This window comes from Alligator mississippiensis, chromosome 7 (assembly GCF_030867095.1).
Source record: "Alligator mississippiensis isolate rAllMis1 chromosome 7, rAllMis1, whole genome shotgun sequence".
Lineage (NCBI taxonomy): Eukaryota > Metazoa > Chordata > Crocodylia > Alligatoridae > Alligator > Alligator mississippiensis.
The window spans coordinates 2,861,657-2,889,212 of record NC_081830.1 but is presented as its reverse complement, the minus strand read 5'-3'; the positions used below and the strand labels follow the sequence as shown (position 1 = coordinate 2,889,212).

General features: G+C 44.3%; 3 protein-coding genes across 3 annotated transcripts; all 3 read right to left on the bottom strand.

Annotated features, from left to right (window-relative positions):
- Positions 1 to 7,209: 7,209 nt before the first annotated feature.
- LOC132251600 (olfactory receptor 4N2-like) lies at positions 7,210 to 8,145 on the bottom strand. The gene has a single exon (XM_059731537.1). It carries the CDS (start codon positions 8,143 to 8,145, stop codon positions 7,210 to 7,212), a length of 936 nt encoding a protein of 311 aa, XP_059587520.1.
- Positions 8,146 to 17,487: 9,342 nt separating this feature from the next.
- Positions 17,488 to 18,423, bottom strand: LOC132251496 (olfactory receptor 4N2-like). The gene has a single exon (XM_059731326.1). It carries the CDS (start codon positions 18,421 to 18,423, stop codon positions 17,488 to 17,490), a length of 936 nt encoding a protein of 311 aa, XP_059587309.1.
- Positions 18,424 to 24,188: 5,765 nt separating this feature from the next.
- Positions 24,189 to 25,363, bottom strand: LOC132251495 (olfactory receptor 11A1-like). Its single transcript, XM_059731325.1, has 2 exons — positions 25,340 to 25,363; positions 24,189 to 25,184 (listed from the first exon to the last, which is right to left on the bottom strand). The coding sequence occupies exons 1-2, from the start codon at positions 25,361 to 25,363 to the stop codon at positions 24,189 to 24,191; spliced, it is 1,020 nt and encodes a 339-aa protein (XP_059587308.1).
- Between the last annotated feature and the right edge of the window lie 2,193 nt (positions 25,364 to 27,556).

Genomic DNA, 27,556 nt, shown 5'->3' with positions numbered 1-27,556 from the left:
CCGTATCAGTGCCGAGCCCTGTAACAATACAGAGAGGTTATTGCCATAATTTATTAGGCCTGAGAATGTCGAGTCAAATGTCAGGCATAGATGGGTTCCATCGTTTGAGGGTTGCACAGATCCTGACAAAGTAGAGGGTCCCTTGTATGCACGGTGCTGCACAGACCCTAACTGAGACTGGCTCTGCATTATACCAGGAGTTCCAGACTCCACCGTAATTGCATCTGGGTTGGGGGGGCGCAGAATCTGGCTGACTTCAAACACCGAGGGAGATGCAAGGTTTGTCTTACTCACCACTTGGAGATGTGTCTACACAAGTGATCCTCACTGCAGGGAAAGCACCATAGGGAAAACTGTGATTTGAATTCTTCTCTCTCATTCCCTTTTTGTGTTATGCTTTCAGTTATTATTGCCATCGGCTATTCATTTGTTATTCATTCATGTACTAAAGTAGTCATTTATGTATGCATGGATTTATCCATTAAGTAAGGAAGGGGTCTTAAACTCGGCTCATGCACTAGGCCAGATCCAGACCGCAGGGCTCCTTGCTGGCAAGATCCAGCCCAAAGCATGCGGCAGCACCTCCAGCTCCAGCCCCAGCAGCAGCCGCTCTGGTTTCTGCAATGTGCTGTCTGCCAGAGCTGCCACTGCCGCCACCACCACATACCCTGTGCTGCAGTGCCAGCTCTGGCTTTGCTACGAAGCATCAAGAGGTGATGGCTCCACCGTAGGGTAGCTGAGGAGATAGGGCCATGGCACTAGTGATGGGTAAACCAGTTGGAAAGTGACCAGGACTGTATCAGCCCTCACCTGCCCTCCTGCCACGTCCATGTCCACCAGGGCCCAAGGTCCCCGGATTCTGTGGCAGGCCATACCCCTGAAGGCTGATCCAGCCCATGGGCCCTATGTTTGACACCCCTAAAGTAAAGCCTCTTCCTTTCTTCCTTCCTGGGTGAATTTCTGCATTGGGTCCTGCATATTTAATGTCATATTTATGGCATGCAGTCTTTTAATACACCATCTTCTTCTATATTCAACTCATTCATTTGTTTTAAGTATAACATTTGTATTCCTTTGTGTATTGATTCCTTCACATATTTTTCTCTAAACCCATTACCGGGCACCGGAGGGGTTCAAGGTACTGGGGACACCCTCCATTCTCTCCTGCTCTTTTCTGGTGGCATTTTTTTGTAGATCTATGGACTGTGTACTAAAGATGCTAAGTTTGCTGTTGGATCTCATGGGTGTTCTTGTGGATATTTGAATTACATGGTTGCCTGCAACTGCAAGGAACTGGACTCTGTGTAGGTCAGTCTTTCCTTCATATACGTATGTATGTATTCTTGTATTGATTCCTAGAGATATTCATTCCTCTTGTATTCATTTCTTTGGGGATGTGCTGAATTAAGGATTTATTAATTCTGATTTAGTCCTTACCACTTGTGTTCATTCAGTCAATTATTCCCATATATACCCATTAACTTTTAAACCATTTCTCTTTCCAATCATATATCTCTCACTTATTTATATATTCATGTATTTATTTCTTCATTTATTATATTATATAATTTATTTACTTGCAATAACTGTCAGTGCACCTTTATATGTGTGTGTGTGTGTGTGTGTGTGTGTGTGTGTGTGTGTGTGTATATATATATATATATATATATATATAAAATTTATAAATGTATTCAGACAAGGTTCCTTGGGTGAATCTGATATCTTTTATTAGACCAACCCAAAGGAACCTTGTCTGCCTATGTCCTTAGACCAACACGGCTACAACCTACACCCCTATAAATTTATTCATGTATATATAATTTATGTATTATATACAATTACAGGTAAAGAAATATTCAATATTCCTTCCTCTGTAATGGTATATATTCCTTTATTTCTTAGATATATTCACCACTCCTTCATTTGCAATTATAGTATTTTGGCCATGTTTTCATTCATTCATTCATTCATTTAAACATTAATTTCAATAAATGAAATTGAAAATTAAGATTTAAAGAATTAAAGGATTCAACATGAGATAACAATGTAATGAGCCTGAGCGAGTCAGTGGAGACAGAGGCTGGAGCAGAGCTGGGAGCTGTCCTTATCCCCCAAATGGTTTAAGTTAGAGGGTATTTCTGATGTTTGCAGCATTGTGCTTGGTAGTTGTGTAGGAAGGTTGCTCATTAGGTTTTTAAAAATAGATTATACAGAGACTTTTGTAGCATGGGCAGGGGGCTGGACTAGATGACCTCCTGAGGTGCCTTCCCCCTCTACTTTTCTATGATTCTCTGAATAATAAGAATGCAGATAAACCCTTGCAGCTTCAGGCCCTTATACAACTGGAAAATTATGCACCGTGGTATAGTGCATATAATGGAGTAGAGGCAGGTGAGGAGCAGATGTTCTGGTTGTCACCATTGAAACTTAAGTAAGAAAAAATAGAGTTCTGATTCCGGATGAAAATCAAAGCCGTATCTTAACAAATACATTGGAAGGAAACTCCTTTGTGAACATTGTGGGTTTTTTTTCCCACTTGGAAAATCTTTTATTTAAAAATCGAAATAAAAGAAATCTATCAGTAAAAAGTTGTTGCAAAGTAAACTATCATGTATTTTGCTTCAGAATTATTACAGTTGGCAACTTGGATTTTGAAGACATGTTAAACCTTTTAAAGTGGCTAGTAAAACTGACCTGCAGGCATGAAACATTTTGGTATCTGAAGCTCCCTTTTTTCCAGCCAAAAAAAAAAAAAAAAAAGATAATATATTCCCTGCTTTCATTGTGATATTAGAGCTACTCCTCACTGTCACAGTCAACTTCAACCCTTTCCTGACCAAGTCTATGCATCTGTTAGAAAGTGGAGTAGCATGGAGGCTGCAAGAGGGGACGGAGTGGCACCGGGGACCAGCCAGAGGGAGGAGGATAGTGGAGAATGAAAGGAAGGAGGACAGAAAAGAACTAGAAAGAAAGAAATCCTGGGAAGGGCAGGACCAACAGAGACTTAATACCTTGTGCTGCCTTTAGCAGCATGGGGCACCCTCAAGAAGGTCCCATCTCCATCCTGGCCTGCCTTGTAGCTCCCTTCCACTGGTACCCACTGCTCTATTCTTTCTGGTATGGAGAAGATACAGGCTTGGTCTTCCTGCGCTGGTGAGGCCCCAGGGAACACAACAACAGTTCAGCACTGAAGGACTTGTTATCTATTAGGACCCAAGACCTGTAGGAGTAACCTCAGGGACATGAGAATGACAACAGGAGGAAGGGGAAGAGGCCAAGGCTGGCCATGGGACCCACAAGTCCTAACTTCCTGGCCCCCCAATCCCAATCCTTTGAGAACCAACCAGTGTTGTTTTAATTAAGGCTTTTCCAGTTACTTTAAAATCAAAGACCTTTTCTGAATTAAGTAACACAGCTCAGCGTAGCATGCTAACAAAACTGAAATGTTTCCACATACATAGTCTAATGTGCATACATTTACACACTTGACATAGTACAACAACAGGTTAGGAAATTATTAGGATAATGAATAATTGCTAAGAGTAATAGATGCCGTTATAATGGAGCATCATGTGTGGCTATCGTATTAATTTTATGATAATGTAAGACACCATTTTTGTGATACTCAAGACCCAAAGAATTAAAAGGAGTGGCTACAACTGACAACATTAAGACATCTAATAATAATTAGCATATTATTAAGATTAGTAACAAAGAGCAAGATAAAACACTCAAACATAATAAACCGCGAGTGTGATTATATCATCCACATTATAAGATTAATTAATTACTTTGATAATAAACTACCGAAAAGTGAATTACAAATAAAGATGAGAGCTAACAAATGTTAACTAAAATCATAGTGACAATGCATAATGACAAAAAACCCCTAGGCATAAATGAATCAGGAATCAATGTATTAATAGTTCAAAAGAGAATGAACTGATTAATAACGCATAGCTTTCACTTGCATACATTTTTAACATGTGCAGGATGAGGATAAATAGTTTAATGATAAAATATGATCACCATACCTTATTAAAATAGTAATGCCATTTCATTTTGGATAATTGTAATCCCCCCCCCCCCTTAACTCATTATCAGAAGCAAAGTGTCCCCACTAATTAACAAACACTAAATGGGACACAACCCTGCCTTACCAATAAATACAATACCTACCAACTCATCTCTATTGCCACAACAACTAACACTGCACCTGCAAGGAAACCATGGATCCTACACAGGTCTATAGTGTGGTATCCAGTCTACCAAATGCCTTCATGGAAGCCATGTGGATAAAACTAGATAAAAGTCAGGCCTGGGAACAGAAATTCATTAGTTTAGTGGATACTAAAATCAGGAACTTTGCACAGAAATTGGCGTCAGGACCCACTGTGACTTTCCTGATCCCAGTCTGCAGGCAATAACTACACTCTTGAGTGATCTTACTCTTCCACTTATCAGATTGTCCTTTCTACTTCAATTCTCTTGTCTGCTCTCTACCTGATAATATCATTTATATTCTGTTTTTATCTATGTATCGAGCTTTGCACAGGCCTTTTGTTCTGTCTGCTGTATAGCTCAAGCTGTGTCTGCCTTTTTCTTAGTGATCAGAGAAAGGGTAACTTTGGTATCTGAAAGCTTTCTCTATATCCCTCCCAGCTATACAGTTCATCCAGTAAAAGATACCCACAGAAATTATTAGCTTTCACATGTTTTTTGTGCCATCGCAGCTACAAAAGTACCCCAACACTACCACATTCATTTATTTCATAGATATGACATGGTGGATGCCATTCTACAGAAGGAATGCTATAGGTTTCTTTTATGGCTACAAAACAACACATCCATAGGCACTACCTCCTTAGTGAATAGCAATTCCAGAATTACTCCATGGATATTACAAAATTACCCTACAGATACTGTAAACTTCTTCCTGTGGATTTATTATGTAATTGTTCTATAGGTATTATAGACTTGCTATTGGGTTTCACCATGTGCTGCAGAGTGATTCTATATATATTATAGAGCATGGGCGACTGGTGCCTCCTGAGTCTGGGGGGGCACCAGATTGCTGGGGGGGGGTCCCCCAGTGGCCAATTGCCAATAGGGGGGGTCCCCCCCAGTGGCCAATAGCTGAGCCAGGGGCAAAACCAGGAGTGCACTTCTGGTTTCACAGCTGGCGATTCTAGGGGGTGCATGACTGATCTCAGGGGGTACACATTGCCAATGCTACAGAGTTACTACAGTGTTACTGTACTGCTCTCAATGGACGAGAAAAAATATTTTGCTGGTACTATAAAATGGGTTTTTGAACTCGAAAGCTTGCTTAATAACTATTCTCCAACTATTTGGGTTGGTCTAATAAAAGATATCAAATTCACCCAAGGAACTTTGTTTGCAGGCAGCCTGGAAGCTATTTAAAATCGCCATAGTCAAGGCTCAGCAAAAGTGCATAATGCAAATCAAAAGTTTAAGAGGCTTTCAAAGGCAAAAAGTCATCATTCCAGGGAGTCAACGCTCAAGCTTACAGAGAGGAGGTGCAGAAAGATCTCACCAACCTGTGCGGGCAAAGAAGTGGCAGACGAACTTCAGCATCAGAAAGTGCAAAGTAATGGGCACGGGGAAAAACAGCCTCCGTTATGTTTGTGCAATGCTGGCTTCTAAACTAGCTGCTGAAACTCAGGAAAGAAATCCTGGAGTCACTGTAGACAGTTCTCTAAAAATATCAGTTTAATGTTCAGCAATGGCCCAAAAAGTGAATAAGGGCATCATTAAGAAGGGGACTGAAAACAAAATGAAAAAAACATCAAGGAATTTCACCCCATAGTCAGATTGGTATAGACTGTGGGGGTTTTGCCTTCCTCTGCAGTGAGTGCCACGGCCCTCTCCTTGGATCTTTCAAGTGTATTTTAACAGTGCTCACAGCAGCAGGACACTGGCTACCTTTGTCCCCGTGCTTTACCTTTGGCAGGTTAGGTTGCTATGCCTTGCGGCTGTGTGTCAGGGCTGACTGTGTAGTTTTACTCATAGGTTAGACAAGGATTTGTATAAAATGGTTTGGATAGGGGGTTGACATGGGGTTGGACAAGATGTCCTCCAGAGGTCCTTTCTAGTCCTACTTTTCTGTGGTTCTGTGATCATGTCACTATACAAATCCACGGTGCACCAACTTTGTGCACTGTCTGTCTTTCTGGTTTCTGCATCTCAAAAAGGATGTAGTGGAATGAAAAAAGGTTCACAGAAGTTCAGCCAAGATGATCAAGTGTTTGGAGCAGGTGCCATACCAGGACAGGCTAGAAAGACTAGGATGCTTCAGTTTGGAAAGGAGAAGGCTAAGGGGGGATATTATAGAGGATTATAAAATAATGAAGGGTGTGGGCAAAGTGAGCAGGGAGCTAATCACAGAATCATACAAAGTTAGGGTTAGAAGGGACCTCAGGAGGTCATCTAGTCCAAGCTACAAGCTAGCATTTTCTGAAGGGGGCCTTGAGGATAAGGAGGGCTCCTGCCCACGGACGCTGGCTGACTTCTTTTCCCAACACAGGAGGCGTTCACTGAGTCTAAAAAGGATGAGGAGCACTGTTACAGATATTGCAGTTAATCTATAGATCAGGCATGTGGCTTTTGGTTATCTCTGTACCATGCAACTGCTCCAGGACCAAGGGCTACAGGATTTCTAGACTCCCAGGTCCGGTGGGCACAAGTCTATCCAGGCAGCATACAGAAACAGCTGCCGTGGGATCTGTAAGCTGAGGCCCTCACCTAGGCCAGCCCATATGAGAGAGCTTTCTTGAAGCTGCTAGTTTTGAAAGACTGTCCAAGGATTTACAGGATCGTGCCAAGGAGTCTAGAAGCCCGGAGACCTCTCAAAAACTTAGATTCACAACTTCCAAGTTTCCTTCAGCAGCCATAATAGCCTCCCAACACCTCCACATTTCTTGCTCTACAGCCTGAATGTTATGGTCTGGCAAGGCAGCCAAGGACAAGCTCCACAAATGTAATTGCGACTGGATGAAGCTTTCATTGAAGCCACAAAATTGAGCAGAACCTAAGAAATGAGCTTTTTCCATTTAAACTCTCTCTCTCTCTCAAGTTCATAAATCCTACAGTAATAGTACAGTACGTCTACAATGTCACTCAAATCAAAATCAGGCCCTGCATGTCAAAAATATCTCAGACCCGATAGATTTTTATTCTGACTCTATTCTATTCTTTTCTCCAGACCCCATATGTAGACAATACCCTTGCTGCGGCACTGAGGATCTCCCTGTTCCTCAGCGTGTAGATCATGGGATTCATAAGGGGGAAGACCACGGTGTGGAAGACGGCCACCACCTTGTCCATGGGGAAGCTACGGAAGGGCCGGCAGTAGATGTAGATGGCTGGGCTGAACATGACAAAGACAATGATGATGTGGGTGACACAGGTGGAGGCTGCTTTGCTCTTCCCATGGGAGGAGTCTGCCCTGAGCCGGACCAGCAGGGCCCCGTAGGAGATCAGCAGTAGGAGGAAGCATGCAAAGATGACTAGGCCACTGTTGATGAACATGACAAACTCCAGCTGGTAGGTGTCAGTGCAGGCCAGCTTGATCACCTGGGTGACATCGCAGAAGAAGTTGTCTAGTTCATTGGGGCCACAGAAAGGGAGAGGAACAATGAGGACAACCTGGATGATGGAGTGAATCAGCCCTCCTATCCAGGCAGCCACCACCAGGGCCCAGCAGACCCCCCTGTTCACCACAGTGGTATAGTGCAAGGGCTTGCAGATAGCCACATACCTATCAAAGGCCATGGAGATCAGCAGGAAGATCTCAGCCCCTCCTAAGAAATGGAGGAAGAATAGCTGGGTTATGCAAGCCCCATAGGAGATAGCCTTGTGTTGGGCAAAGAAGTCAGCCAGCATCCTCGGAGGGGTAATGGAGCAGTAGCAAATATCCAGGAAAGCCAAGTTGGCCAGGAAGAAATACATGGGGGAGTCCAGGTGGGGGTCCATCCAGATGGTGAGTATGATGAGGATGTTAGCCAGGAGGATGAATGAGTAGAAGATGAGAAACAAAATGAAGAGGAAGAGCTGGACCTCTCTGGTCTGGGCCAGCCCCAGCAGCACAAACTCTGTCACCTCCGTGCCATTCCCATACTCCATTGCACCAGCGCAAACTCCTGTAACAACAACATGTGAGTCAGTGATAGTCTTCATTAGGTGTCATAAGGAAGTATTGGAGGGCAGCTAAAAGCAGGGCACTGTTGTACCAAGTGCTGTACAGACCCTGACCAAGACTGAGTGCAGGACTGGGCTGGCACACAATTGCATACAGCTATTAAACTGGCACACCATTGCAGTAAGGCACAAACAGGATGCCTGGCAAATTTTAAAGAGTTGTCCATGGGGCACCACTATTAAATATGGCATTTTTAGTGGAGTGCCACAGGGTTTGTTGCTTAGCCTAAATATCTTTAATATTTTCATTAAGACATGCGTTTCTGTAGACCACTTTCAGGGGCCAGATCAGGGGCAAATTGTCACTTCTGTCTGCACCTGAAGAGGGTGAAGAAGACCCTTTTCAGAATGGGGAGCAGCTCAGTTGGTTCATTTTATCAAAAAGAAGAGCAATAGGTGATTTGATTACAATTCAAAGATGAAAATACAAGATGCCAAAGAGCCATTTAATGATTGGCAGAGAGGCAAGACAAAAAAAAAAATGGTAGGAAGCAAAAGCCAAGCCCATTCCAATTGAAAATAAGGATTGCATTCTCAACCATGGGGGAGATTGACCATTGAAACCAACAGCCAGGGGATGTTGTGCATCTTGTCATGTCTTCATGTTGAATAGACTTTAGTCAAACACTGGGTATTGAAATCAAGCTAGAGGAAAGGGGGCCTGTGATATGCAGGAGATCAAATTTACATGCTCTTAATATCCTTTTGGGGTGTCAGGTATGGTGGAAGACACTGTCACACTTGGTTTTCCACCGACAACAGATGAGGTAGCAATGCCATGCCGCTGGGCTCTGCAGAGAACCCAAATCAGGACAGAGGCCTCTACTGTACTGCTGAGAGCACAGACCCCAACTAAAACCAGGATGCTGCCATACGCCATCTGTTTATATTTTCTATTTTCAATGTATTTCTGAAAGGCAGGCAAGGATTTCTTAGGGTGAGATCCTTTATTGGCCCAGCTATGGAGCTGGAATAAAGTTTGACAAGCTTGTGAATGTAACACATTCTTTGTCAGGTCTTTTGTCAGGTACTTCTTATACTTCCATTTATTGGTTCTTTCATTTCCACCCCCCATCCATATCTATTTATGCCATAATTTCTCTTTATCTGTGTTGACTCCAAATACCCACTTCTCCGGTGTTTATTTAGGACCAGATTCCATTCCCGTTCACACATATAAATGACAAATATGTAGCTATATAGCTGCTGTTTTTCCATTTATGCAGAGTTTGCAATTCAGCATGGCCTACACTCGCTTACTGAGCATGCTCAGCAGGGCTGTACTCAGCTGTGTGGTTCCCCAGGCAAACAGAATCACTCAGGTACCTGCGTACGGTCAGGGCAAGTCCGGAAATTTTGCTTGGAAAAAACCACAACTAGCAGGTGTTAGTTGCCAGAGGAGGCGGAAGGTATCCCCCACCTTTCAGGTTAATAGCCTTATGGTTAGGACATTGGCCAAGGAGAAAGATGCCCTTCCTTTTGGGACTGGCCCACTGCACCTTGCATTTTATAGTCATTGGATGAAATGGTTAAACAGCTCTGGGCAAATACCTGGCCCACTGTGAGCAAGGGTCCTGGCTAGATCCCAGTAGTCCTGTGCTATGCATAGCAGCATCCAGCTCCCTGAGCTATGCTCCCTCTAGCTGGCTGCTTTCCTGCTGACCCCTGGTACCCACTTTGTTGGGTCCTCAGTAGTACTTACCCGCTTTGTAAGAAAACTGGAGAGCATCCTTCATGCTGGACGCAACAGGCACAGACAAACCCTAGGATTATGCCCGTCACATGTTTAAACTAGAAGAAAAAGGGAAAGAAAAGGAAAGGAAACAAACAGAGGAAAACCACAGCCAACCCATGCAAGGTGTATCCACATCATAACGATGAAGCTCCTTGCATACAAAGACAAGCAAAAGATCTGAAGGAGAAATTGGAGTGGGAAAAGCAGTGGAAGGGTAAGTTAAAACAGGAAGCAGCTTGTCACGGTTCCTCCGCTCCTCGTGTAGAGGAGCCCAAGGCGTGCCAGCATGCGCTCAAAAAAGGCAGAATTGCAAAGACAAGTGAGGACTCCTAAGGTAGAAACCAGGTGGTTCAAGAATATCTAAGGCACTGCAGGAAGACATGCTTGGTGTTGGAAATCAGGGAAATGCTTAAGGAAATGGGGTCCAGTGTGGGGAGGACAGGTGGCTGCATTAACTCCTGGAGCCCAGGTTAGTGCTCCCACTGCGCTGCATGTTACTGAAAGTAAGGAGGCCAGTGACCAGGAATATGATCAGACAATCATTCAAGAAACGCTTGGATGCTTATCTTGCTGGGAACCTTTGACCCTCGCTGCCTTTGGGGCAGAGGGCTGGACTTGAGGTCCTTTCCAGCCCTAACATCTACGAAATCATAGAACAGAAGCATAGAGAAGTAGGACTGGAGCCTCGGCAGGTTTTCTCGGCCATCTCCATGCCAGAGGCAGGATCATCCCTAGCCAAACCATCCCATGCAAATCATTCTCTAACCCATAAACAAGCCTGACCGGACAGCCTTGCCCCACAACTACAGGCATTGCATCCTGACCTGCCAGAGGTAAAGCAGGGGGACGGTGGTGGTCGGTGTTCTGCTGCTGCAGCGGTTGTTAAAATACATTTAAGAGATGTAACCAGGAGGGCCGTGTCCTTTGCTAGAGGAAGGAAAAGGACCCCACCGTCTGCAACCATCTGACCACCGGGTAAAATTCCTCCCTGGCCCTAAAGCATGATGAGTCTAGACTGGGGAAAGCAGAGCAAGAAAAGGCTGTCTCATGGCAGAAGACCCAAGAGAATCAAGGAAGAAACACGGAGCTCCTAAAATCCAAACTCTTCCACGTGCCGCAGATTAGCAATGCATTTATTTAGAAAAGGCAACGCTGTCACACTGTGCGACACCAGAGTTAAATCTAATGGCAAATTGCACCGTCTCAGTAAAGAGGATTTAAAACAAGCAATTGGGAACAGTCTGAAGCAACCTACCTGATGCTCACAGAGCGCGGCAACAACTTTTTAATAAATTCTCCAGATTACAAAATATTGTAACAGAGCAGAAGCCCAAGGCTTGAGGCCCCAAGATCCAAAGGAAAATTCACCGCTTGGCAAAAGTTTTAGTAAATTGGATGCCAGCACGAAAGACCGCATCAAATTAATTAGCAAGCAGAAAGGGCTTGATCAGCCAAACCTTCATCTTCAGCGGGGAAGTCCATATGACAAAATACCTCCCTCTCGCTGACAATCCTAGTAACAGATAAATGCAAAGTGGATATTAAGAGTAGTTCTTGGGGCTAATTTCATCATACTTATCACCTCCTCAAGCACCTCTCCCCAATTTAGGGAAGACCCAGTCAAGATATTCAGGACCAGCCTTAGCCTGAGGAGCTATCAAGCAGGCTGGGTTGACGAGCATGAAATGACCCATGTTGTGTCAAGAAGCTGATATTAAACGGTGCTTTAAAAAGTGCCCAGCACAACATCACAGCATGGTTTTTATATACTAAAATACAAATCTGGGTAAGGAAGGACGGAAGATCTTTTTAAGACTTCCAAGGCAAGTACAAATTAAAGTCCGAATTCAAAATACCTAAGCATAATATCCATGTCTATTGTGAGACATATCTTGTTACAGGGCTGGCATCTTATGTGCAATCCCTGGGCCAAAAAAACTGGGGATTCAGCTAACACCCAAAAACCTGACTTGATCTAGGGAGGGAGGGAGGTGGAGACTCACCCTGCACTGTTTTTAGTGAAGCAGTGGCTCTGCAGACAATCCCATTTCCATCCTGTCCCGTGCCCAGCCTCCTCCACTCTCAGCTGTCCCCAGCTATAGCCCCTCTGCCTCAATGCTGTTCTTGTGTCTGGAAAGGGTGGAGCTCTGAGGCCAGGGGAGTGCATTGCAATTTGGCACCGGGGGACTCGTTAGCAAGGCAGTGCCAAGCTGGGAAAGCCATGACTGTGACCCCTCTGGGAGGGACAAGCTAGGCTCTTGGTCACCAGGCCAGCAGGAGGAGGACTGGGTCTACTGGGGCTCCAACCAAACAAGGTCCTCCCAGCAAGGAGCATTGCAGAATCCCTTCTGCAAGCCGATGAGAACGAAAACCCTTCAGACAGGATTACTTCTGGGAAGTACGTCTCTACTGGGAATATAGTCTCACGTGCCTATCTGGACTTTTAGGAGCCAAACTATTTCTGTAACTTGGTTCTAAGTAATAAGAGAAAAGTCCATGGCTCTTTTTTTCCCATTCTGAAGTACAAACACATGCTTTGTACTTGCAGATGCTGCACAGCAGGGAGGCGGATGATCTGTGGAAGTCTTCATGGTTTTTTGATTTTTCTTAATTAAAGTGAAGTCACTTTAATACAGCTTAATCCACAGCTTATCTAGAACCAACAACCCCGGGCAAAACACTTGTTATTAGGACTGAGTGGTAATTAGCTTCAGAGGTGTGAGTCTGAAGGATTGAGGTGTCCCTTATAGACTGTGCATAAGCATGAGTGTCTTTGAGAGGGCGAGTGAGTGAGCACCATCTAGGAACTGGGATTTCTGTTTCCTGGAAAATGTTGCATTTTTTTCCCCACTTTTCGTATCAGGGCAAGACTCAAAGATGCAAAATCTTCAGAGGAGGGCAATGCTGAAAATTTTCCATTTTGGGAGAAACAAGGAAAAATATTTAGACAAATTCTGCCCATGGTGATGGCAAGCCGGAGAAGTAGCCAGCATAAATATATATATATATTTTTAAAGCTGGGTTCTCACTTATAGCCTCTCAGGACTAAGTTTTCAACAGGGATGGGCTGGGGAGGGAAGCAATAAATCCCTCCTATATTCCTTACTCTCTTAAATGAGGAAAGTTCTCTAAATGAGCATTTTCCTCACTACCAAGATGCTCAAGAGGATTGCAAGGGGCTGATCTGAGTACTAAGGCACGGAGCACAGTAAACACAGCCAGGGAGAGAGCTCTCGCTCCTAGGATATATTTTCCTCCCAGGAGGTTTCCAGCAAGGTGCAGTCACGGGAGAAACGGCTGATCATGTTGGATCTGCAGGACAGCTAACTGGTCATGATGTGATCATGGTGGGAACGAGATCTGCCAAGCAGGGGCAAATGCCCAGCTGGATGCTGGCCCTACCTCCAGAATCATCTGCACCTCAGTGGGTAAAATAGGGCCAGGTATCAGTTGCAAGACAGCTGTCAGTAGGATGAGCTTTGCAGTAAAAGGTGGAGAAGTACTGTTTGAGGCACTCAGCAAAGGAAATCGTTCCCCTTGAAAGACTTCATCTTAATGAGAGGATGGAAAGGACTGAAAGTTGCATGTTACCTGTTGCATGGGTGATGATACTAGGGCTACTAGAGCTTTTCAAAGGCATCTTTAGTAGGGTTCAAAACTGCAAGAAAAAGAAAAAGGAAGCGTGGGTGACGGCTGTGGAGGCCTCCTCAGCCTCCAGCCAAAAGCTGAAGCTGCTTTTTGCATTTTGTGCAAAGTCTTGTCCCATCAGTGCGCATTAGGCATGCTCTGTGAACGCTCATGTTAGAAAGGGCCTGGTGGGGCTCAGGTAGAGAGAGGCTTGTAGTCTGAATGCTGCCGGGTTTAGGGGAGTTGGGCGCCTGGCTGCTGATCGAGAAAGATTGGGAAACTTTTCGGCTTTTACTGAGATGCAGTTCTTGCCATGTGGGAAGCCTTCAGGTCAGAGATAGAGGTGGCTCTGATGTCTGGCCACCGCCAGGGTTCGGCAGCAGCTGAGTGAGGGTTTTTAGGTAACAATATTGGATTCAGGCTCCAGGTTTGCAACATAAGCCCCACTTTACCTGCCCAAGGTTTTTTTTTTGGCTCTGCCCTGAGTCTCAATCTGCACCTCACTTCCACGCACCAAGTGTCCCACGTAACAGGTCCCCATTATAGGGGGGTGCCGTGATGATGATCCCTTTGTTAAATACTGTATGAATGCAGACCATAGGCCCATCTTAGACTTCTCTCAGACTTATCTCACTTTACCTAACCAGCTCCCTGTGAGGGCAGGGGCCAAGGCCTGTGGAGCACCTTTGGCCTCCCCTGCTGTCTCCCTCCTGTGTCACACTGCAGTTTTTGAGGCTTTGTTTTTGGGGGTTTTTTGCACTACGGCTCTAAATTTTGATCGTCTGAGAGGGGGAGTTTAGTGGCATGTGGTGTGCCTGGAGATGAAGTGTTGCAGATGCTCTTGTGGACTCGGGGGACTGGACACAGCGAGGCAGACTGTCTCTGCTGGTCCTGGTCTGTCATTCCTGACGACCTGATGCCGTTTGGTGGTTGTTGTAGGGTTCACCTTCTCTCTGTTAATAGTTTCTGATGCATTTGATCAGAAGTATGCAGCTCGCTTCCCAGCTCCCACCCCTCAGTCCCTGCTGCCCGCAAGTGCTTGTTAGATGGCTAGCCATCTGTTTTTCCCTCTTTTCCATACTCTCCATTTTGCCCATATTCTTCATGACCAGAACATGGTTCTTCATGGCCCTGTGTTGCCATCTGGTGCCAGCACCGTTTTTATTTTCCAACCTTTCATTCCAACTCCTGGTTAAGCTGTCGTATACAGTTGCAAACGTTGCTTGACATTGTCCTTCTGCTATTCAGTCTTTCACGCTTTTATCTGAGTTTAGTGAGATGGTCTGTGGCAACTCATCAGGGATTGCAATCAGTCACTGGCTAGTTAAACAGGAGAATCCTGTTGAATTATCCCCCTTTGGCCCTTAACTATTTAAATGAGTAGACAAGTTCAGCAATCCAGTCCAGATACTATTAGTATAGACTGAATGTTGTAATCTAAGGTAGCGGCTTTCAACCTTTTTTCATTTGTGGACCCCTAAAAAAATGTGAATGGATGTGTGGCCCTTTTGGAAATTATAAATGGAGTTGTAGACCCCTTTGCATTGTAAGTGTAGGTATTCTCATACTTTTGATTAATCATGGTCATCTTTCACAGACCCATTAGACATAGTCTGTGGACCCCCAGGGGACTGTGGACTACAGGTTGAAAACCAGTGGTCTGAGGCCCCCTTTACATGTTAACAAATGAATTAATGTGTATATAGGTATTTACATGTTAACATATGAATTGCAGTGTATATAGGTAGGGTGCTATACATGCACCCATTTTAAGGTGCCATAATATGGGAAACAAGCCATTAAATGTTTCACATATAATGTAGATATTTTTCTGCCTAGTTTGTATGGCGACTTAAATTTTACTTGTGGCCAAGCCTGCTGAGTCTGTTCCTAAAGTTACTTCTTGTGTGTTTCTAACCTTTATAGCATATGTGGGATAGGCAAGAAAGTCTACAAGAGGCCTCAAGAAACTTCCTTTCCTCTGAGAACCTGTCTGAAGTAGTTCCAGGAGGATCCATGGGAGGTGTTGGTTTCTAAAGGAGTCTCATCATTGACTTGTGTCTAGCTACCAGGGGCAGATTCAGGATTGCAGTGATAAGGTGAGGTAGAGAAGTTGCGACAGCTCATTTTACATCTCTCAGCTAAGACAGCTCATTTTGCACACCACTGAAGGGGATGAGCTCACGCCACACGTGGAGCTGTCAGCAGGAGCTCACTGTGCATTGGGGGCACAGCCAGAGGTGGGGGGTCACATCTGCAGCTATGCCACCACACCATCTATGGATCTGTCCCTGCTCGCTTCCCATTGTCTGGGGGCTTCCTACTGTTACTTCCACAGACCAACATATTGAATGTATCTTCAGTAACCGAGGTTTGAGGCAAAATTAGGATGCTGGGGAAAAGGCTGACAAAAAGCTTTACAGGGCAGTGCAATTACAGTACAATAATTCCTAACCGGCACAAAATCCCATCATTCATTGATATTACTATGCCTCAACTGAAACAGTAGTGTGCTCATCCTCATTTTGGCTGGTTTGGGAAGTGTGTTGACAGTGGCTTAATAAAATGCAAACATTATTATTTTATTTTGCTCCTTGTCCAACCAGTGTCCCTGCCAATCTCACACTCAGTCCCACCTTCTTTTCCACTTTCTACAGCTCTCAGACTTTGCCTGTCTGGCCATAGAGTCACCAGAGTGTTACTCTCCGGATGCTATAGGCTTATTCCAGTTATAAAAGGAAAACAATCCAGAGGTACTAGAGTGTTGCCACACAATTATTGTGGCCCAAATCTTGTGTCCCCCCTCTCAGATGAATCCCTCCAAATAGTGGGAGCAGAGCATCCTCTATCCCTCCCCTTAAAACTAGCCCACCGAGAGGAAAGGTTTGCAAGAGTCAAGTTCCCTCTTGCAGGCTCTCCTTTTGGCTTTAGGACTCCCATCTTTTCCAGAAGTGCTCTAAGCACTTGGCTACTGGGCAAAAGGGAGTGGCAGTACTATTAGTAGGGATATTTCTACTACTATGGATCTGCAGGGCAAAATAGGATTAGTCTTTGCAGGAGCGGTAGGGGAACTACACATTTTCCAGGATGAAGTAGGATTAAGGGTCATGAGGTGACATACCTTTTCTGGAATAGCCTGAACAAGAATTAGCCCAATAGGATTTGGGGCTATATACTTACAGAGCTAACAGAATTGCCCCACAGATGATGTAGACTTACTCCATAGTTAATATAGAGTTACTGCCTGGCTTATACCAAGTTAATTTTTAGTTATTCCATAGATACTATAGAGCGGGAGGTTGTCAACTGGGGGTTGAAAAACCCTGCTTTATAGTTAGTACAGTGTTTCTACACAGCTGTTGTGGAGCCTGTCCATCTATATTATAGATCACTTCATGGATAATACATTTATTCCAAAGTTTTTCTATGGACCCAGAAAATTAGACCATAGGTTCTGCACCATTAAAACCTGCATTCATGTGTTTTTTTAATGCACATTAGGTTTAGTACCTCCAATGTCAGGTACTAAATACAAGCGCATTAAGCTGCCCTAATGTGCAGTATGCAAAGTGCACATTTTAAAGTGATGCATAATGCACAGTAGCCTACTTTATTGTGCATTAGAGTAATTGCATGGGTTTTTACATGACAAGTTAATGTGCAGTATAATAGGCTACTGTGCCTTAAAGCTCGTGTGTAATGTACCCACAGTGTAAAGAATCACTGTACTCCACAGATACCAAGTTTCTAAAAGTTTCTTTCTAGGATACTTCAGAGGAGCTCTGTGGTTAACTTGCAGAACCCATACCATGATTAAAGTACTACTCCAGTACAACTCAAACAAAACCTTGCCCAGCACAACAAAAATATTCTAATCTCTGCATTTCTATTATTCTGGCAGTCCTCTATTTTCCTTTCCAGAGGCCAGATCTGTCCAGCAGCCTCTTCATAGCACTGAGGATCTCCCTATTCCTCAGCGTGTAGATCATGGGATTCACGAGGGGGAAGACCACGGTGTGGAAGACGGCCACCACCTTGTCCATGGGGAAGCTACGGAAGGGCCGGCAGTAGACATAGATGGCTGGGCCAAACATGACAAAGACAATGATGATGTGGGTGACACAGGTGGAGGCTGCTTTGCTCTTCCCATGGGAGGAGCTTGCCCTCAGCCGGACCAGCAGGGCCCCGTAGGAGATCAGCAGAAGGAGGAAGCACATGAAGGTGGCCAGGCCACTGTTGAAGAACATGATGAATTCCAAGATGTAGGTGTCAGCGCAGGCCAGCTTGATCAACTGGGTAATGTCACAGAAGAAGTTGTCTAGCTTGTTGGGACCACAGAAGGGGAGAGGAACAATGAGGGCGACTTGGATAATGGAATGCATGAATCCCCCTGCCCAGGCGGCCACCACTAAGGCCCAGCAGACCCCTCTGTTTACCATGGTGGCATAGTGTAGTGGCTTACAGATGGCCACGTACCTGTCAAAGGCCATGCCAATGAGCAGGAAGATTTCAGCTCCTCCTAAGAAGTGGAGAAAGAACAGCTGTGCTAGGCAGGCCCCGTAGGAGATAGCTTTGCGGCGGGAGAAGAAGTCAGCTAGCATTCTAGGTGGAGTGACAGAGCAGTAACAAATATCTAGGAAGGCCAAGTTGGCCAGGAAGAAATACATGGGGGAGCCCAGGCGGGGATCTTTGTGGATGGTGAGGATGATGAGGACATTAGCTGGCAGGATCAGCGAGTAGAAGAGAAGAAACAAGCCAAGGAGGAACAGCTGGACCTCCCGGGTCTGAGACAGTCCCAGCAACACAAACTCTGTCACCTCTGTGCTGTTTCCATGCTCCATTTCATCAGTGCAGAGTCCTGTAACACATACATGAATTCTTGTTATTGTTTGTAGCTGTCTTTGTGTGACACAGCTGTCCTTGTGTGTCATCGTAGCTGTCATGAAAATGTCATGCTAAGCATGACAGCTAAGATCAGAGCACCGTTGTACCCACTGTTTCAAAGACCATGACCAAGGCTGAGCTCCCCACATTGAACAGACCTCAAACGAAACTCCGGGTCTCACTAGGTGCATCTACATACGACGTTAATTGTGCAGTAGCCTAATAACACTGCACAGTAGCGCGTCACACCACAGACAGTGCTAATACGCTACTGTGCAGTATTATTATGCAACTGCACAGTAGTGCCACTAAAAAGGCATTTGCCGGCACTACTGTGCAATAACTCTGGTTACTGTGCATTTATTTAGTACTTGGTTATACAATACTAAATTAAATGTGCAGTAACCACTGTGCATTAATGGATGTGTAGAAACGCCCACTGATTCTGAGCTCCCTGTTGTGTTTGGTAAGCAAGACTACTTAACTAGTAACTAATGTAGACTAGCAGCAAAAGGATATGAGTAAAGACAAGGCTGAGTGACAGAAAAGGAAAATTCCTCTTGGGGAGTTGCCCTTGGATAGTTTTTACTAGCATGCCTCAGACCCAGGTCACGTTCACTGTTTTCACTAGCTAACTGGGCATATTTCAAACATCTGTTGGTATAGCCGGCAGATCCTGCAATAAGCACAAAGGAGTAAATGCCAGTGAGAAGAGGGCAGTTATGCAGGTAACCTAGGTCCACACTGTGGACATCAATACATGTAACTGCAAGTTAATACTTCTGGGAACAAAGAATGTGGCCTCTACTTGCAGCATAAAGACCCGTGTTTCAGAAACTGGTGACTTCTGTATGGATTTGTGTACATAAATCACCGTGCCCTTTCACTGGCAAGAAGGACTTGGGTAAATCACGGCTGTATAAACAGAGGAGTAGTAAACAGGACTAGGAAGGGAGTTAAACCTCTGCAAGCAGCCTTGGGGACACTAGTTCTGGTACCCTTATTTTTAAAAATAATGCTGAACACATGGAAAGGTTGTAGGAGAACCATAACAATGACCTGCAGACTATGCAAGAGGAGACTATATCAGGTATCTAAGGGCTCTTCACTGCGCTCAACAAAAGCAAAGTAAAATGCAGTGGTTGGAAGTAAAAGCCAGGAACATTCAGACTGGGAATAAGCATCAAATATGAAATCATATAGGTGAATAACTATGGGGACAAATAGCTTAACAATGGGGTGAATCACTCCAGACTGCAGTTAGATGCTTGCACGTTATTGGACTCAATGTAAGGGAACATCAGTGACATTTCTGTCCTGCTGGATGCAGGAGGTCAGATTTAGATGGCTATGGACTTCCAATCTAGGCTTCTCTAAACGTGAATTTTGGAAGTGCTAAACTACGATTAGATGCTCCATAAGTCTGGATCCTCTGCAGTCGAGACCAGAACACAGCCCTTGCTGTGCTGCTCAAACTAGAGTCGTTAACTGAGACCAGGATCCCGCCGAGTCCTATTTAGTGAGACTTTTCCATGAATGCATTTATACACAGATTTATTGGTTCCTTTACTCATTTATCTCCACATTTCTTTAGTCCCTCACACCTCTAATTATATATGCACTCTTTCATCTATCCAGTTCTGCAACTGCTTCTCTTTTTACACGTATGAACAAGACACATGCATCCTATTCCTTGCAAAGACATTATAAACTCCTGACACTTCTCATCAACAGGATGGATGGACATAGGTTTCCCTGAGCTACCTGATATGTGCTTTTAAATCCTTTACTTGCCTTCCCAACTGCAGCGCCCTTTCTGAGCCTTCTTGAGCACGTTCAGTTAAACATCCACACTGCTTCTCTTTAGTCTCTTCCAAATATAATGAGGCAAAGAGCTACAACACTCTGCCTGCTGTTTTCCCTCACTATGCCACCGCTTTACTCTTCCTAATAACCTCTAGCAGGTCTTTGACTTGCCTTTGTACACAAGGTACTTAATGATGAATGGCCCACACTTGCTACGTACACACCTTGCACGGCTTAACTGTTTTCCTTATCTTTTTCTCTCTCTCATTTTTCTTCTCCTTCTAGTTTACAGACATGATCTCAGCTGTTATCTGCATGTCTTGCATCCAGGGGCAAAAACTAGTGTCATTTCCAGCCTGTGTTACAAAGCTCTCCTTTTAATTTGCCATTGCTGGAAATTGGTTCTAGCTAGTTACAAGGGTAATAACTTCTAAACTGATTATGAATGTTACAAAATGGGAATGGGAAAAGCAGTACAAAACAAATCTTGTCCCATGTTGGAAGCCAAAGGGGAGACAGTACCCCCGCACAGCACCAAAAGAATTAGCTGTGGACTTCCCCAAATACAAACTCTTATATCCCATGAATTGAACAATGCGTTGATGTAAAAAGTGGACCTGTCACATTGCAAAATAGCAGAATTATATCTAATGTCAAATCACGCTTCTTGGTAAAGAAGCGTTCAATCTTGGTATATCTTCTTGGTCAAGAAGCATTCAATCTCTTGGTAAAGAGTATTCAATCAGGTCTGTCCAGCTAACCAAGGATAACCAGCCTGAAACACCCTTCCTAATACTTACAGAGGACAAAACTCCTTTTCCCTGCATTTCAGCTGCAAAAAACAAACACAAAACCCCAGACCTGGCTAAGTATCCCAAAAGAAGAAGTCATGAGATCTGAAGGACTTAGCAAAGAGAGAGATGGGTTTAGTCCTTCAAATCTTCAACCACTGGCAGTAGACCAGGGATTATAAAAAAAACTGTTGTGACCAAATAATCATCAGCAGCAGCCTCTTGGATTCAGGAATGACCCAAGCAGTGCATCCAAGGCCAGCCTCAGCCTGAGGAGATGTCTAAGGGCTCCTCCTGGCATAATGTGTGCACAAATAACTCAGCCACTTCGTGTCCATATGCTGATATTAAAGAATTGTGTAAAAAGAGTCCAGCACAATCATAGCTTTCAGTATAAAATAGAAACCTGGTTTGTATACTTGCCTTTTATGAGCATACCTTCATGGTCAAGAGAAGGAAAGAGAGAGAGAAAGAAAGATGACAAGATAGGTGAAGTCTTACCCCGTTCTGCGTTTGAAGGAGTGGGTCCTCTCAGCATGCCCTAATGTCTGCCTGCCCTTCCCAGCTGCCCCCAGCTAGATCCATTTGGACAGGGATGGTCCTGAAGTTGCTGTCCTTGGGGCAGGGGCAGGTGGAGTTTGGAGGGCCGGGGAGTGCAGCTGCCAGTCAGACACAGGTATCTTGGTCGTGCTGATTTTGGAGAGTGCTGACTGCGAGCCCCAGAGAAAGGTGAGCTGGCACCTCAGACACCAGGGGACGGAGAAGGAAAACAACTGGGTCTTTGCAGCAGTGAAGCGATGCAAACTTGCATGTCCCGCTGCCCAGGACAATGTCCTTGCCATCAGGGTACGATCCCTCTTTTCACTCGCCCTGCTTCCCTATCCAACATGAGTCTACCCTTCTTGAATCTCCTCAGTCCTGTGCCTGTGCCTTTCTCTCTGCCATGGGGCACACCAGACAGTTCTCCTACATAAGGGCTAGGACAGCCTCAAAACTCGCATGGGGATGGCTTGGTGTTCCTCGTACCACTCGGGCAGAATTGCTGTTACGATAGGCTGAGGAGAGGGGGCGGGGTCAAGCTGAGGGGGAGGGGCCAGGGCAAAGTGACGGTGGGTAGCTGGGCGCGGAGCAGGCAGGAAAGCAAGACTCCCGAGACTCATCCAAAGTTACAGCAGTTGCTAACTGAAAGTGTTAAGGATGTCAGAGAGGGGAGTGGGTGGGTGCTGCCCTTCTGTCCCTCAAATCAGCGCCTTTAGCCCCAAATCATAGTCCTGCCACTCCAATTGACCCTCCACCCCATTCAGGCCTCCCAATTCCTGGAACAATGTTTTGCTGCCCAATGTCTTCCCCCCACCCAGATCCAGCCCCCACAACTAAAGAGGAGACAGGAAGAAGGTGGTGATAGCTGCCAGGCAACTGTGGGAGCCAGTGGGGCATGTAACCCAGTGTAAGAGGGCAGCATGGGCCACGGGAAGCCCAGGAGCAGGCACGAAGTGGGATCTCTTCTGCTCTGGTGACACAGCTGTCATGCAGATTGGGGTAGCAGTGCAGTGATCCAGGGGTAGAGGGGCCAACTTGGGGGTCCGGGAGAAATCCACAGATGGAGGGGCTGATCACAGGGTGGAGAGGAGATCAAGGTGGAGATGGGGGGCAGTGGAACAATTTGTGGGATAGAGGGAGCAATCCAAACAGCTTTCCCTCTTTCCCTGCCAGACTATACTCTGGCTAGAAAGCCTACCGATGCAGTTGAGTATGCCATATGCCATTAGCCTTCTTGGCAACAAGGGCACACTGTTGGCTCATATTCAGCTTATTGTCCAGTGTAACCACCTGGCCCTTTTCTGCAGAGCTTCTGCCCGGTCAGTTAGCCCCCAGCCTGTACTGGTGCTGGACTTTGCACTTTTCCTTATTGCACCTCATAAGATTGCTTTTGGACCAATCCTCCAATTTATCTAGATCATGCTAAATCCTAGCCCTACCATCCAGTGTATCTACTACTACCCCCCAGCTTGATGTTATTTGCAAATTTCCAGGGGGTGCATGCTATGCCATCTTCCAAGTCATTGATGAAGACCTTGAACAAAACTGGCACCAGGACCAACCCCTGGGCCTCTCCACTTGATACCTGCAGCCAGGTAGACATCAAGCCATTTATTACTACCCCCTGAGCCTGATGCTCCAGCCAGTTTTATGAACACCGTAGAGTCCATTCATCCAAGCCCATACTTCCTTAGCTTGCCTGTGAGAATATTGTGGAAGACAATATCCAAAGCCTTGCTAAAATCAAGGTACACCGTGTCCACTGGTCTTCCCACATCCACAGAGCCAGTCATCACATCATAGAAGGCAGTCAGGTTGGTCAGGTATGACTTGCCCTTGGTGAAGCTCTGCTGACTGTTCCTCATTACCTCCTTCTCCTTCAAGTGCTTAGAAATGGGTTTCTTGAGGATCTGCTCCATGACTTTGCTAGGGACTAAGCTGAGGCTGACTGGTATGTAGTTGCTAAGACCCTCCTTTTTCCCTTTCTTAAATATGGGCACTATGTTTACCCTTTTCCAATCATTGGGGATCTCTCCTGATTGATATGAGTTTTTAAAGAGGAGGGTCAATGGCTCTGCAATCACATCAGCCAACTCCTCAGCACCCTTGGGTGCATCTTATCTTGCTCCATGAACTTGTATATGTCCAGCTTTTCAAAATAGTCTCTAACCTCTTTTGCCATTGTTGGCTGCTCACCTCCTCCCCAAACTATCTGGGAGCTGACCTTTCCTGTGAAGACGGAGGCAAAACAGTCGTTCAGCACTTCAACCTTTTCTGCATCCTTTGAAAAGCAGGTCAAAGAAACATTTGTATAGGATGGTTTAGATAGGGATGATTCTTCCCTGGATCGGGGGCTGGAAAGGATGAACTCCTGAGATCCATTCAAGACATACTTTTCAATGATTTTGTGATCCCTAAGAAGAACTCTTAAAATATCCTGAAGATGAATTCATAACCTCACACAACACAAGTATCAGTGCTGTTTTGGAAGAGAATCTAGATGGCCATTGAATTCACATAGAAACAAAATGCCTAATGGTCTAGTAAAGCAGATGTCTTGAAGCAACCCAATTTTTATTACTATTTCATTTGCACTGAAAACATGAACATGGGGAAGTCTGAATTTCTTTGACAACACAGAATTTAGCAACAACTTTTGTCAGGGCCTCTTTTACCTCTTTGTTTCTCAAGCTGTATATGAAGGGGTTAATTAGGGGAGTGAGGACAGTGTAGAAGAAAGAGAAGGCTTTATCCAAGTCTCTCAGGGTGTCCTTTTTTGGTACCATATACACAATAAATAAGGTCCCGTAAAATATTGTCACTACAGTGAGGTGGGAGGAGCAGGTGGAAAAAGCCTTTTGCCTCTTGGTGGTAGAGCTGATTGTCAGGATGGTTGTGATGATACAGATGTAAGATGTTATTGTTAATAAAAATGGTGGAAAAGTCCATAAAGGAAGCAGAACGGCAGCTACAACTTCCAGCATGAATGTGTCGCTGCAGGAGAGTTTTACGATTGGGATAAAATCACAAAAGAAATGGTCCATTTCATTAGGGCCACAAAAAGTTAAGTTTAGCATTAAAACTATTGTTATACTAATAGCCAGAAAACTACTTGTCCAGGACATGGCTGCTAGCTGTAAGCAGAATCGTCCATTCATAAGGGATGCATAATGCAGTGGTTTGCATATTGCCAAATACCGGTCATAAGACATTGCTGCCAAGAGACAGCATTCTGAACCTGACAATAAACCAAAGAAAAAATACTGTGTGAAGCATCCACTGAATGAAATGGTTTCATCTCCAGTCACAAAGCTTGCCAACATCCTGGGCAGAATGGATGAAGTGTAGCAGGTCTCCAAGCAGGATAAATTCCCCAGGAAAAAGTACATGGGAGTATGAAGACGGTGATCAACTACAATCAAGACAAGGATGAGGATGTTCCCAACCATGGTCAGAATGTAGATTGTTAGAAACACTGGGAAAAGAAGAACTTGTATTTCCCAGATGTTCCCGAATCCCAGGAGGACGAATTCCCTGACTGCTGTCTGGTTTCCCCATTCTGTGCTCACTCCTGGGTGCACCTTGGAGACAGAACACAAAACCAGAAAAAAGATTATGAAGTGGGAAGATTTTATTGAAGTAGCAACCTGGGATTAGTTCTATAAACACACCACGATCCATATAATCAAAATGTTTCAGAAAGGCAACATGAATCTGGAGGAAAGATTTCAAGTACCTCATCTTTTATTTCATTGTCCATGTTCAACTTGTAACCAGAAACCCCCAGAGTGCAGTAAAGCTGGGAATTAATGCAATAAAAGAATTATCCCCAAGATTTTGCAGCTAAAGTGCCCTGTTTTTTGCAGCTAAATTTGCCCCCTCTTTTCTTTTTGTTTTGTTTTCCATCTAAAACCTCTCCAGACAGATGCCAAATGCTGAGCTGTTGCATCAGAAACTCATGCCAAATTTTTGCTGTACTTTCACTAAACAGGAAATTATTATTGATTTTTTTTTAATTGCCAATGCACAATAGAAATTAGGGAATAAGGCCAGGAATAAGTTTGAATAACTTTAACAAAGGTTTTCCAAGTGATTCAATAATATATGTATCCTGAGACAGAAGATGTGAATATTGTCCCATGTTCTAAGCTTGATGGTACCAAAGGAATTGGATAACTAAGGGGCTCTCCTATGGTATATAGTTCCTTTGTCATCTGTATATTCCATATTAATAATATGGTGCTCATGTCTCCTTTGATGTGCTCTAATGCTCAGCAGAGTACTCAACAGAAATTATTAATAAGAATGTAATAAATCATCATTTATATCAAATGATAAATTCCACTGTCTGCCTCAAACTGCATGAAGATGAGCCTGGTCTAGGTCCAATATTGGGAGCATCTGAAGTGGGAACTCGAGAAAGAGCTAAGACCTAGTGCAATAGTTTGTAACCCTTTAGAGTCATGGCACCTATCCACAATATTTTTTATTTCACAGTATGGTCGTTCAGAGCCAGCTACCTAGAGGTAGAGGGGGTAGCGTGTGTAGACGCGCCTGAAAACAGAAAGCTATACATTTAAGGATCCTGGCATAGTCTATATAATCACTGCATTTGAGCAGCACATCACCGAGCTCTATAAATGTTGGCTTTTCTATCAGTAAGGTATCTAATTAAAGCTGTCCTATAGGGTTGGGAACTAAGCTACTGTTTTTATGTGAAGAGCAAGACAATCCACTGAGTTCGGGTTACAAAAGCTAATGAGTGAATGGTAATTTCTCTTCAATTAAGAGCTTGTAACAGTTAAATTGAGTTCCTGAAATTTTATTTAATTTTATTTTTACGAATGCCTCGTTGCAACCCATCAAAGCTGTGGGTAATCTTTATGTATTCAAAGCCTTGTTTTAATTACACCCAGTGTAATTCTTCTCCTCCCCACCCAAAATAAGACTGCATTTAGTTAAGAAACCAAATGAGCTTGATGAACCAAACAAAGTGTTTCATGTCATAGTGCAACTTTTGTATTCTGAGACCTGCATGTCCAGCATCACAGATCAATGGTCTGTTATCATGCACTGCCCTTTGGCTTAAATGTACTGCCGATTCTTTGCTTTGAATAATTAATTTGTCTTATAATCAGAGAGATTTGGTTAGCTATGTTAATCTGAACTCAGGAAGAACTAGGGTGGATTTGAACCTTATAGATTGACTAAGGCAGAGATGTATAGTGTAGTCTTTTCTGAGTAGGAGATCACTTTGTCAAATGTTGATCACATGACATCTGATGAAGTGAGCTTAGACTCACAAAGAAGTAGTGTCAGAAAATGTGGCTTCGTAAAACATAAAATAGTTGGTGGAAATTCCTGGGATCCAATAAACATCACTTTGTCCTTGTCTATCAGGGATTTTTTTCCATATAGAAACCAGCCTGGTTCCCCATTTGGCTGTTTGCAGATCCTAAGGTTTTCTGTTTTCATGACCTAGATCTGGGGTACTGCACTAAGGCTAGGGACACTGCACTTCCTAGGTGCTGTGTGGGGCTTATAATGTTTAGGAAATCTGGGTTAGCTTCTAGTGTCACATTCAAGGGTGTCCTTTAGTCCTGAACCTCTCCCCACCACCTGCTGCTTGACCGCTGAGAACAAACTGAGTTTTATTTAAGAGGAAACTCGTTATTCCCATGTCCCTCAGCTCCGCCCATTTCATCCGTCCCTTGCCAGCTTCAGCAGAGAAGATGTTGACAGTTTACAGCATCAAGGTCTTGTCTAGTTTGTGTTACACTGATGTGGTCCTCACCTTCATAGGAAAGAAGAGTCTGGAACTGCCACAACAGACAATCAGTAAGATATAATAATCAGCAAAAAAAATAAAAATAAAAAAACCCAAAGATTTTTTTATATAAGTAAGAAAACAAAATTAAAAAGTGACTGTTTATTGAGGTGGAAATATAAAAAG